The sequence below is a fragment of the Toxorhynchites rutilus genome, chromosome 3 (assembly GCF_029784135.1).
Source record: "Toxorhynchites rutilus septentrionalis strain SRP chromosome 3, ASM2978413v1, whole genome shotgun sequence".
NCBI classification, from domain to species: Eukaryota; Metazoa; Arthropoda; class Insecta; order Diptera; family Culicidae; genus Toxorhynchites; species Toxorhynchites rutilus.
Genome location: NC_073746.1, coordinates 51,589,436 through 51,603,281, shown reverse-complemented (window position 1 = coordinate 51,603,281; position 13,846 = coordinate 51,589,436). Strand labels below are relative to the sequence as shown.

Here is a 13,846-nt window from a genome sequence, read left to right as displayed (position 1 = left end):
CGAAGCCAAACACTTTTCCCAGCTTCTTTGAGATGTTGCACAATTTCATGCGACTATCCATCAATCTCCGAATATTCCCCATTGCGGCCCTCCTTTGCATCAATGTATTTGGATAAAGCAACTCATTAAGTGCCACTAAACACAACTCAAAATAACACAACGATGAAAGGTAAAAACTTATTATCATATAACTGCTCATGCCGGAGAGTATATAGAATATCATCGTTATTACCATCCTTCGGTCGGTAGTTAGATATAACCAAACCTCAAAAGCCATCAACATAAAAGAAGCAATATCCATTAGAATGTTCAAGTATACAGGATAGAGCATTGTCGTGGCGAATGAACTTTTCGACGTTGATATCAGATTTAATTCATTAGCAACAAAAACAAAATTGTCGAACAACTCTTTCACTGCACGTTTTTGCCGGAGAAGATGCAGGTGCATTAGAACTTGCTTAATGCTTATCAGCAGCTCACCAAAAAACGATACCAGCATGCCGAACGATGGTGGACCTTCCTCGTTCAAACTGGCAATATAGGATATCCACATTATAAGCGCCAATTTGACCGTCGTTACTCCGATACTTATCAAATAGCAGTAAACGGTAAGAAAAGCGCCACCGCGCAGCCGACGCATTTTCCAATCGTACACAAACGGGAAAATTCCTGAGAGTGTCGCTTTGAGGAGCATAATTTTTAAAACAAACGTAACTAGAGCTAGTTTATTGTACATATCGCCGCTTGCGTCTGATACCACCAAACGGATAGCAACGATTATGACCGTTTCGAAACTCAGTTATGAGTGTAACGCGGATTATAAATCATTCATATAAAAAAACACAGACACAATTGTCGGCAAGTTAGGTAATTTTGATCAACACTTCTTACGTCGAACAATTGTGTGTTTGTTAGTTTTTCTTTTATTCATGACAACTCATAGAAATGAAAATGATCCACTTTCAATCATTTTTTTTTTTTTCAAGCTTAAACTAATATTCTGCTAACAAGGAAAGTATCAAAGTTATCAAAATGTCAGTCAGGGGAAGCAAAAAAAAAGAGTTTTCTGAAAAGATTTCAGTCTGATGCCTTCTCGAAACGAATACGCCAAAAATCTACACCATTAACTCACATTCACCCACTCTAGAAATTATTTTAATTTTTTTTAAATGAATTTTAACGTAATAGCTTTTTATTTATAAAAGTTATCTCGTCTTGAGTCAATCTGCTCCAGTGTGCTTTCCCAAATACAATTGAAAAAAAAAATTGATGTGGAAACAAGTCATCGAACAAAACGGCGCATATTTGACTTAAAACAGATGATTGTAACTAATTTTATGAACAAATGAAAATTCAAAAAAAATACCGCAAGACTTTTTTGACAGCCTAATATTAGGCTGTCAAAAAAGTCCTGCGGTATTTCCGCGAGGTGTCGTTGTAAGCGCGTAGTTCTAGTTGTATTTATTGTATCGAGTCATACTATAGCTTGTTGGAAAGGTATTTTTGCGCGCTATAATATAGTCCTTGACAGTGTTTTGTTTGGTTAAGTCGTTCGTGAGTTATAGTGTCGCAAATATGGAGCAAAATAAAGAGAAAATCCGACATATTTGTGCAGTTTATGGACCCGATACAGTTTCCACCGCACAACGATGGTTTCAACGTTTTCGTTCTGGAGTAGAGGTCGTCGAAGATGCGCCACGCTCCGGAAGGCCTGTCGTCGAAAATTGCGACAAAATCGCTGAATTAGCCGAGAAAGACCGGCATAATAGCAGCCGTAGCATCGGCCAAGAGCTGGGGATAAGTCATCAAACCGTTATTAACCATTTGAAGAAGCTTGGATCCACAAAGAAGCTCGATGTATGGGTGCCACACACGTTGACGCAAAAAAAAACATCTTTGACCGTATCGACGCATGTGAATCGCTGCTGAATCGCAACAAAATCGACCCGTTTCTGAAGCGGATGGTGACTGGCGATGAAAAGTGGGTCACTTACGACAACGTGAAGCGCAAACGGTCGTGGTCGAAGCCAGCTGAAGCGGCTCAGACGGTGGCCAAGCCCTCATTAACGGCCAGGAAGGTTCTGCTGTGTGTTTGGTGGGATTGTCAAAGAATAATCTATTATGAGCTGCTTCCCTATGGCCAAACGCTCAATTCGGACCTGTACTGCCAACAACTGGACCGCTTGAAGGTAGCACTCATGAAGAAGAGGCCATCTTTGATAAACAGAGGCCGCATTGTTTTCCATCAGGACAACGCCAGGCCACACACTTCTTTGGTGACGCGCCAGAAGCTCCGGGAGCTCGGATGGGAGGTTCTTTTGCATCCGCCGTATAGTCCGGACCTTGCACCAAGTGACTACCACCTGTTTTTGTCCATGGCGAACGAGCTAGGTAGTCAGAAGTTAGCCACAAAAGAGGCCTGTGAAAATTGGCTATCCGAGTTTTTTGCCAATAAGGAAGCGAGCTTCTATAACAGGGGTATTATGAAGTTGGCATCTCGTTGGGAACAAGTCATCGAACAAAACGGCGCATATTTGACTTAAAACAGATGATTGTAACTAATTTTATGAACAAATGAAAATTCAAAAAAAATACCGCAGGACTTTTTTGACGGCCTAATATTTTACATCTTTCATAGAAACGTAGTAGCGTAGCCTCTGTCTCTCCCTGATTAGGGCAGTAGAGCGCATTATTGGAACAACTTATATATTAAGGTACACATATTTATTATTAATATTATTATTCAATTCATTTGTTCATTGTTTGATATTATTATCATAATTTTTTTTTTGCTATTTTTTTTAAGATTATTGTTAAAATCAATAATAATTTAGAAATAAGACAGAAATTTTTGTAAAATAGAGAATAGTGGAGGATCTCCAGAGATGGAGATCTCCGATAATGAATCTCATACAAGATCTGGGAAAAAACATAAACGAGTCCCTCATAAGGAAGATAATTCTTCTGGGGACGAATCCGCTCATCCTACCAAGCCCCCCCTCTAAGAAAATAGCAAGCCTCCCTTCTCAACCCACTGTTACTTCCACTCCCCCTCTCCCATCATCGATTTCGCTTCCCCCTTCTGATGCTTCCGATCCAACCCAATCCTCGTCCTCGTCCTCATCCTCATCCTCGTCCTCGTCCTCGTCCTCGTCTTCCCCCTCTGTTGTCTCCGCTCCACGTGTCAGAGTTTATCCAGAAGATGCACCTGGAACTGGCCCTTGGGTTGTTTTCCTCCGGCCAAAACCGAAAGGAAAAAACCTTAACGTGATTCAGATCATGAAAGATCTGGCCAGATACACTTCTGTATCTGAAATTCGCAGGGTTAGACCGAACAAATTGCGAGTTGTCGTGAATGAACGGAAACACGCAAACGAGATTGTTGCTGATCAACATTTCACTCTCGAATACCGAACATTTATACCCTCCCATAACGTAGAAATTGAGGGGGTGATAACTGAAACGGGTCTGACGAGCGAACAAATAAAAGCAGAAGGAAAAGGCAAGTTCAAGAAGCTCCCCTCAATGGAAGTGAAAATCTTGGACTGTCGCCAACTCGGGAAACTTTCCCATGATGGGGACCAAACTAAATTTACGCCGTCCGACTCGTTTCGAGTCACCTTTGCTGGTGCCGCCCTCCCTGACTACGTTATGGTGGACAAATTGAGACTACCTGTGCGACTCTTCGTGCCAAAGCCCATGACTTGCAACAAATGCAAGTCAGTTGGTCATACTTCGGATTATTGTGCCAACAAGGAGCGCTGTGCCACTTGCGGAGAGCAACATGAGGGGTAATCCTGCAGTGCGACTGAGCATAAATGTCCATATTGCGGGGGATCCCCACACGAGCTCTCAGTTTGTGAAAATTACAAGAGTCGCTGGGAGAAACAGAAGCGCTCTTTGAAGGAACGCTCGAAACGCACTTTTGCGGATATTTTAAAGGGCGCTTCTCCACTGGCCCAACAACAACAACCAATCAACACACAAAATGTCTTCGCCACGTTGCCCGTTGACGAAATAGAAGCGGACACAGCTAACGGGGGCACACCGTTCATTTTCCAAGGGAATCCCCGGCGCAAAAATGTGACCACTCCCAAAGTTCAAGGACAAGCCCCTCCGGTGGTACCCCCTGTTAGCATGCCTAAAAAATCGAGTGCAGCGGACAAGCAAAATCAGGTTCCTCCTGGTTTCCGTGGGAATAATTCACCTTCGAATGGCCCAGCACTCGAGGGGACATCAAAAACCCCAACTGTCCCTGTTATTCCGTCCAGTTCAACTTCCCAATCGGGATTTATAAAGTTGTCTGACCTTTTGGACCAAATCTTCAAGTGTTTTAATGTTTCCGACTCCATCAGAACCCTTGTCATCTCAATTCTTCCAGTATTAAAGACAATTTTGCAGCAATTGATGCAAACATGGCCCCTCCTTTCAATGATTATCTCTATTCTAAGGAACTGGAGTTCCCTAGATGCTTGCTATGAAGGCAAGACTTTTCGCTCGTCCTCTCTCGAGCGCTTCGTGATTAATCTAGGGAACTTATTTCCCTAGATGTCGGCAATTGAGGCCTGAGAATCACGGTTTAAATTTATTAAAGCCAGGGATCTATTTCCCTGGACTTGGTTGGTCTCTTATGGGCTAAGCCCCTTTGCGTGAACAAATCCCGGCTAGGGCAGCCACAAAACTTCAACCTCTTCCGGCTCCAGTGCGGTCCGGTGAAGCGAAGCAAATGGTCTGCTTTTCGGATTGGGATTTGTTCCTTTTGGTTATACCTTTTATAGCGTGGCGCCTGGTTGCCAATGCTTGGGTGTATCCGGATTCTGATGCGTGACGCCTGGTTGTCAACGCTTGGTGGATTTTCGGATCACGAATTGAACTTTGAACTACGAACTTTGATTTTGAACTAACGAATTAGACTTCTGATTTGAACTGTTTGATTTGAACTGTTTGATTTGAATTTTGAAATGGACTCAACAATTGGACTGTGAAATTGAACTGTTTGATTTGAACTGTGAAATTGAACTGACTTCCTAGGCCAGAATCCCCAGTATATATACCCAAGAATTCATTCCTAGGCGTTAAAACTATAAAGGAGAGAAGAGATCTCTCTTTCCTTCTCAGACAACCGAGCCCATATCGATTGTCTGCCTGCTATTTCCCTACATGTTATTACTACCCGCTTATCTCTGCGGACCTTTGTCGCTCTCGCTAGAGGGGTACAATTTAGAAAGTTTATTACTCATCGTCGGCTTAAAATGTTATTTTTGTTTATAGCCCTTCGTATATTCGATAATGGGCGAGGCCAGGCTTATTACCAGCAATAATCTTTCGCCTGGTGCCTTGTTGTCTTTGTGTATTCCAGGCGCCTTATCTGTCTATGCTGCCTGCTCACGGTCTCAAATGAACACGTGATTTCCTATCTTGTATGCCTGCGCTACACTATGAGTAATACGATCTATTCAGAGGATCGTGCGGGTCACAGATTTGTTTATTTATTTGTCCCTACTTTCTGGTGCGTCATGCACCGCTTGTCTGAAGCTATACAAAAGGAAAAGAAAAATAAGAAAGGGATGAATCACATGGCCGTATCTGGTGATTCATTGGGCTATAAATTTTCTATGCGCTCGTTTGCACTTCAATAACATTATTTTGTTTATTGGCCGGCCTTGCTATCTAAATTGGGTCCGTAACATTCCGGCCCTGATAAATCTACTTGTTCGATTTATAAAATTCCTGAACGGACCCTATGCTACCTGTGTTACTTATATCTCTATTTGTTTACATGTTTTCGGAGCATCATTTATTTTACATTCATCCTTATATTCTAACAGAGTTTAAAAACACTTTTAAATTTCAATTCTTCGGCACGTTGCCTGGTTCCAAAGGATGTCCTCTTCAATGCTTGGTCCATGGATCATACATCTTAGCTCTGACGCGAGCTTACATCAGTTGGCTGCATCTTTCGGATATTGGTGCTTTGGTAGCGAGCACTGACGTCTTCTTCCTGATTAGTTGATGGCTGGATCATTTCCCTTGATAATGTCCAGTACTGCAATTTTAACTGCCGGTCGTTTCAGGACACCTTTCGCGGTTTGGATCTTTGCTTGGCGAACTTGCCCGTCGCTCGCCACAAACGTTTCGATGACTCGTCCTTTAAGCCATTTTCCTGGTGGTGCGTCGTCGTCCGTGATTAAGACGATGTCGTTGACTTTGATTGGTTCTACTTTCTGCGTATTTTTATTACGCTTTAACAGAGTTGGTAAGTACTCCTTCTTCCATCGGTTCCAAAACAACTTGGAATAATGTTGAATGCGTCTCCATTGCGCTGTGTCATACTGACTGGTCGTTGGTGCATACGGTGGGGCATACTCTCCTGCTCTTCCTATTAACGCGTGGAATGGCGTCAACACTTCATCGTCGATGCAGGAGACTGGTATGTGTGTCAACGGTCGAGAGTTGACTAAAAATTCCGCTTGGATGAATGCAGCTTGCAACGTTGCTGCTGATGGCTTGCTCCTACCCCAAACTTTCAGGATCTCTGCTAGTGCTACTTTGACGTTTCTTATTAATCTCTCCCAAGCGCCTCCAAAATGTGGTGCTGAAGGTGGGTTGAATCTCCACTGGATTTCCATTTTTGCTGCTTCATTTTTGCCCATCTTCTCGTTGATTTCATTGACTAGCGACTTTAACTCTCGCTCTGCTCCAACGAAGTTCGTTCCGTTGTCGCTGTAGATACTGGTGACCTTTCCTCTTCGGTTCTGGAAGTTCCTTAACACGACCATGAACGCATCAGTACTGAGATTTTCTGCCATCTCAATATGTACTGCTCTTGTTGAGAGACAGGTGAATATGACGCCCCATCTCTTCTCGAGCGATCTCTTTACCGCTACTTCGAAAGGTCCGAAGTAATCTACTCCGCAGTTTGTAAATGGAGGTATATGCGCTTCTGTGCGGAAATGTGGTAAATCTGCCATCATCGGCTCTACCGGAGTTGCACGTCGTATTTTGCACCTATTGCAATTCTTCTTGACGTTTGCTAATACTGTTCTTATATGCAGTATCCAATACTTCTGCCGTAATGCTGCTATGACGGTGTTTTCGCCGTGGTGGAAATATCTTTCGTGTGTTGCTTTCACGATCAAATATGTATATGGATGCTTTTGTGGGAGCAATATTGGCGTTCTTGTAGTCCATGGTACTGACATGGCTTTCTTCAAACGTCCTCCACTTCTCATTACCCCTGCCTCGTCTAGGAAGGGTGCGTAACTGACCAATGGTCCTGACGATATTGTTCCGCCATTGAATAAAGTTTCCATCTCTGTTGGAAATGCTTCCCATTGCATCTTTCTATAGAGCACGTTCTCAGCTCTTTGGTAGTCCTTGTACTCAATGTCTGGAATATATCCACGACGTAATCTTTCCTTTGTCCTGTTTAATACACAAAGGTTCTTCACCAATTTCCACCAATCTGAGTATTCCTTGTACTTATCGATGAAACTAAGTTTGCTTAGTTCTTCGTGAACTAGCACTGTTTCTCTCAACTCTTCGTCTGTTTCCTTCTCTTCAATGGAAGGCCATGACGATTCTGAGAGCTTTAGGAAATCAGGTCCCTCAAACCATTGTGATTTTCCTAGCTTTTCCTTTGTGCCTTCATCGGCTGGATTTTCATCTGTTGGCACCCATCGCCATTCATTTTTCCTGTTATCTTCCAGGATTTCACCTACTCGATGCATCACAAATACGCTTCTTCGTTTTGGACTCTTGATCCATGACAATACGGTCTGTGAATCACTCCAAAATGTTTTGCTGACGATTTTCAACCTCGTTTCATCTATTATCGTTTTGGTTAATCGGCTTCCTAACACGGCCGCTTGTAGCTCTAGGCGTGGTATGCTCAATGGTTTGACTGGTGCTACTCTAGACTTTGCTGATAGAAGTCTTACGTGTGGTGTGTTTCCAGATATACTTCTTACGTACACACATGCACAAAATGCTTTCTCAGAAGCATCTACAAAGGTGTGTAGTTCTACTTCACCTGTTCTTTCTTCGAGGATGTATCTTGGTATCGTTACGCTATCAGCAGATTCAATAATTTCTAACCAGTGTTGCCAGTCTGACTGCAACTTCTCGGGAATTTCGTCATCCCAATCTATATTTTCTATGTGCAGCCTTTGCATGAGGATTCTTCCATGCACAGTTATATTTGAGATGAGTCCAAGTGGATCGTAGACACTCATCACGAAAGCTAGTACCTCTCTCTTTGTTGGTAAACGTAGCATTTGTGTAACATCACTTCCTAGCTTGTCTAATTTGATTTGATAGCCGAGTGTGTCAGACGTGGTGTTCCAATATACATCAAGTACCTTTTCTGTCATTGAATTCTTTTCTTCGAACATTTTGATTCCGGAAATTTGTACACGTTCCGAGGGTAAACTTTGCAGAAGTTCTCTGCTGTTTGACACAAAGTTTCTGATGTGGAAACCCGCGTGATCGTGAATTTTCATAACATGTAGTACTATCTCTGCTGCCTTATCAAGCTCTTCGAAACTATCCAAATAATCGTCGACGTAGTGTTGCTTGATGATTGCTTCAGTCGCCACTGGACAATATTTTCTGAATTTTTCTGCGTTGTGGTTTTTAACCGCTTGTGCACATGACGGTGAACAGGTTGATCCGAATGTCATCACCTGCATTACGTATACATCAGGTTTCTTACTGCTATCACAATCTCTCCATAAGAATCTCTGAGCGTGTTGATCTTCAGCTCGGATTCGTACTTGGTGGAACATCTCTTTGATGTCTCCACATACAGCAATTGCTCCTTCTCGGAATCTTACTAAAACACCGAACAATGACGTAGTAGCATCCGGCCCTGATAACAGTTCCGTGTTGAACGATACACCTTGTGTCTTTGCCGCCGCATCGAAAACCAACCTTGGTTTAGGTGGCAACTTATTTTTGTTGTGCACAATAAAGTGTGGAAGATAATACACTCTTGATATCGGCTTCATAATTTCTTCCTCTGACAGTTTGCGGATGTAGCCTTTCTTCTCGTAATCCGCAAATGTTTCTATTGCCCATTTTTTCAACTCTGGGTCTTTTTTTAACGTTCTCTCACTCGTTGTCAGCCTCTTTGCTGCATTGTTGTAGCTATTTGGAAATTTCGTTTCCTCATCTTTCCATAGAAGTCCAACTTCGTATCTACCATCCTTGTATTTCATAGTACTTCTTAGAATTTGTTCAGCCTTTTCTTCTTCAGCTGATTTTGGTAGATTCTTGACTACCTTAACGCCGAAGTCTTCGGTGGAGAAATATTTCTGCAAAGCCTTGTTCATTTCATCTTCTTGCTGAATGACCATGATGTGTCCGCCTTGCACATTGGACGATATGTTGCCGAACATGAACCATCCAAGTTTGGTTCGTAGCGCTGTGGGCTCGTTCGGTTTTCTCATTCGCCTTTCGAATGGAATTAACAAGTGACTGTGACTCAGTCCAATTAATATCGTCGGGCGTATACTGCTGTAACTGCTCAACGGCAGATTCTTGAGGTATGGATACCTTTTCTCCATCACCTCCTTGTTGAAGCTTTGCTCTGGGAGTTGGAGATTCTTTATCGTTCTCACTCCTTTCATGACGTATTCTTTTTCATTGTTGCCGTTGATTCGTACCTGAACTCTACGGCTGTTTTGTTCGTTTCTCGTGACGTTCTGCGTCCACTTTAGCATTAACGGATCAATTCTTCCGTTGAGCCCTAACTTGTTCGCAATCTCCTCGTCTATTAGAGAGAGTGATGACCCCGCATCCAAGAAAGCGAACGTGTTGATGATTTTGTCATTATTTTTCAACGTCACAGGAACTATTTGGTAGAATACGTTGGATTTTGTTAGTTGTTGGTGATTGTGTATCTCACCATCTGCTTGTGTATCTGGACTATGCTGTCCTTCCGACTGATTTGAATCACTTGATTCTCTCTCATGAGATTTATGAATTAATGGATGATGTTTGAACTTACATCCATTAATTCCACATTGTTTTGCTCTTTTGCAGTCTCGCATCATATGGTTTGTAAATGCGAGACAGCTCAAGCATACCTTTGCCTTAAAGGCTAATTCATTTCGCTTTTCAGGCTTCATAGCCTTAAATCTGGTGCATTCGAGGAGTTTGTGGTTTCCCCGACATGCTTCACAATTGCGTTTTATTATTGTCGATCTATTTTCCTGATGCGTATTTACGTTAAATCGACGCTCAGGCCTCGTGTCTCGCGGCTGCGATCTGTTAATTTCTCGCGGCTGCGGTCTGCTTGTTTCTCGCGGCTGCGGCCTGCTGGTGCCATTCAGCAGTCTATTGGTTCTCGAATGAGGCTTCAGCCACTCATTGAGATCAGCTAAAGTCTTTGCCCCGTCGTACATTTCTTCAGTCCACTTCACCTGTAGACCGTAGGGCATTTTCCTTATGATCTCTTCCACCAATCGGTGGTCAATCAGGAATTCTTCTCTATCCATAAGAGAAACATTACAGACGAGATTATCCAGTGCTTCGGATATCTCGGTAATCAAATTCCGACTCTCCCTTTTGATATTGGTGAGTTCGGCTAGTAGTTCTTTATAGACTAGTTCGGGTCTTCCGAAATTATCTTCTAGTCTATCAATTATTTGGTCCATATTATTTGGATCCATCATTAACTGTCGGACGCTCCTCTCTGCGTTCCCGTACAGCACTGTTTGCAGGCGATTCAAATTTTCAAGCCTGTTAAATTGACCTTGTTTTGTGGTCTCATCAAAGGCCTTTTTAAATTTCGGCCATTCTCTGGCCGCACCTCCATATTTTGGCAAGCTCATGAGTGCTTGTCGCTTTAGGTAGACAGTCCATTCTGGCTCTGCCTCCTGATTTTGACCTTCGATGCTGTCATTATTGTGTGCTGAACTTGTACCTGGTTCAGCTTCGAATCTCGTTGTCCTCATGGACTTTACCAGAGCCTCCATTGCTGCTCTGTTCTCTTGCAAAATTTCTTGCAAGCTGTCTCCGGAAACTGATTGTCTGACTTTGACTTTCAGTTCCATCATTTCCCTTTCTGTGCTCATGCACTTAGGGCATACCCACCTTTCATCTTTCTTGGGTAGGTATGTGAGTCCCACACATGAAATGTGGAACCACCGATCGCATTCATCGCATGCGACCATGTCCTCTTTCTTGTCTTTGTCCGTACACAGACGGCAGTGCCCATTAGGGTTGGCTTTATATGCGTATGTAGCCATTTTAATTAACGTGATTCCTTCTTGAATACACGTGAGTTCAATTCAGATCTTTTTTGAGTGCTTAAATTTTCAAGTCTTATCTCTTTCTTATAAACGTGATTCCCTTTTGAATGCACGTGTGTTCAAATCAATTTCTATGAGTGCTTGAGTTCCAAGTCTTATCTCCTCTTACAACGTGATTCCCGTTTGAATACACGTGAGTTCAATTTCACTCTCTGGCGCGAGAGTTCAAATTTCAATTCTTGACTTCTTAGTCTTTTCAAAAAGGCGTGATTCTGAGCCTCCCGATTTACTCCTCTTGCGCGAGGGATCGTGGTTCTTTTCTTGGCGAAGGTGTGAGTTTTAAATCTCCTCTCTGGAGCCACCAAAATATAATCTAAGGAACTGGAGTTCCCTAGATGCTTGCTATGAAGGCAAGACTTTTCGCTCGTCCTCTCTCGAGCGCTTCGTGATTAATCTAGGGAACTTATTTCCCTAGATGTCGGCAATTGAGGCCTGAGAATCACGGTTTAAATTTATTAAAGCCAGGGATCTATTTCCCTGGACTTGGTTGGTCTCTTATGGGCTAAGCCCCTTTGCGTGAACAAATCCCGGCTAGGGCAGCCACAAAACTTCAACCTCTTCCGGCTCCAGTGCGGTCCGGTGAAGCGAAGCAAATGGTCTGCTTTTCGGATTGGGATTTGTTCCTTTTGGTTATACCTTTTATAGCGTGGCGCCTGGTTGCCAATGCTTGGGTGTATCCGGATTCTGATGCGTGACGCCTGGTTGTCAACGCTTGGTGGATTTTCGGATCACGAATTGAACTTTGAACTACGAACTTTGATTTTGAACTAACGAATTAGACTTCTGATTTGAACTGTTTGATTTGAACTGTTTGATTTGAATTTTGAAATGGACTCAACAATTGGACTGTGAAATTGAACTGTTTGATTTGAACTGTGAAATTGAACTGACTTCCTAGGCCAGAATCCCCAGTATATATACCCAAGAATTCATTCCTAGGCGTTAAAACTATAAAGGAGAGAAGAGATCTCTCTTTCCTTCTCAGACAACCGAGCCCATATCGATTGTCTGCCTGCTATTTCCCTACATGTTATTACTACCCGCTTATCTCTGCGGACCTTTGTCGCTCTCGCTAGAGGGGTACAATTTAGAAAGTTTATTACTCATCGTCGGCTTAAAATGTTATTTTTGTTTATAGCCCTTCGTATATTCGATAATGGGCGAGGCCAGGCTTATTACCAGCAATAATCTTTCGCCTGGTGCCTTGTTGTCTTTGTGTATTCCAGGCGCCTTATCTGTCTATGCTGCCTGCTCACGGTCTCAAATGAACACGTGATTTCCTATCTTGTATGCCTGCGCTACACTATGAGTAATACGATCTATTCAGAGGATCGTGCGGGTCACAGATTTGTTTATTTATTTGTCCCTACTTTCTGGTGCGTCATGCACCGCTTGTCTGAAGCTATACAAAAGGAAAAGAAAAATAAGAAAGGGATGAATCACATGGCCGTATCTGGTGATTCATTGGGCTATAAATTTTCTATGCGCTCGTTTGCACTTCAATAACATTATTTTGTTTATTGGCCGGCCTTGCTATCTAAATTGGGTCCGTAACAATCTCTCTTGATGTCTAATTCAAATAGAGAGGTCGGAGATATCACTGTTTTACAGTGGAATTGTCGTAGTCTTATCCCTAAATTGGATACATTCAAAATTTTAATTCATAACTACAATTGTGATGTTTTTGCTCTGTCCGAAACTTGGCTTTCTTCGCGAGATGATATCTCTTTCCACGATTTTAATATTATACGCTTGGACCGTGATGATAGATACGGAGGGGTGCTTTTGGGGATCAATAAGTGCCACTCATTTTTTAGAATTGACCTTCCACCTATTGGAGGGATCGAAGCTGTTGCTTGTCATGCAAACATCAGAGGCAAAGACCTCTGTATTGTCAGCTTGTATTGGCCTCCGAGAGCTGCGGTTAGCCGCAAACAACTTGATGACATGAGCTCACTCCTTCCTGAGCCACGATTGATCTTGGGAGACTTCAACTCTCACGGAACTGCCTGGGGGGAACAGTACGACGACAATCGTTCATCGTTGATATATGACCTTTGTAACAGCTTCAATATGACCGTTTTGAACACTGGGGAAACAACACGTGTTCCTAAACCTCCTGCTAAACCAAGTGCTCTTGACCTCTCGCTTTGTTCGAATTCACTATCGTTAGATTGCAAGTGGAATGTAATCCAGAACCCCAACGGTAGTGATCACTTGCCAATCAAAATTTCCATCACCATTGGGTCGAATTCTTCTGAATCTATAAACATGGCATATGACAAGACACATTGACTGGAAAAAAATATGCGGACGCGATTGCTCTAGCCATCAATTCCAGAGATGGTTTACCTCCATTGGAGGAGTATAACTTCCTTTCTCGTTTGATCTATGACAGCGCGGTTCGCGCTCAAACGAAACCCATCCCAGGTTCCACCATTTCCCGAAGGCCTCCCAATCTATGGTGGGATAGCCAATGTTCCAAGCTTTATGTAGAAAAATCGAATGCATTTAAAGCTTTTCGGAAACGT

At 42.8% G+C, this 13,846-nt stretch overlaps 1 protein-coding gene across 1 annotated transcript; it reads right to left on the bottom strand.

Annotated features, from left to right (window-relative positions):
- Positions 1-6,005: 6,005 nt before the first annotated feature.
- On the bottom strand, positions 6,006-11,252 carry LOC129773108 (uncharacterized). The gene has a single exon (XM_055776661.1). The coding sequence runs from the start codon at positions 11,250-11,252 to the stop codon at positions 6,006-6,008; it is 5,247 nt and encodes a 1,748-aa protein (XP_055632636.1).
- Positions 11,253-13,846: the final 2,594 nt, after the last annotated feature.

Excerpts from the sequence above, each read along its gene's own strand:
- LOC129773108 (XM_055776661.1), bottom strand. The coding sequence starts at position 11,252 with ATGGCTACATACGCATATAAAGCCAACCCTAATGGGCACTGCCGTCTG.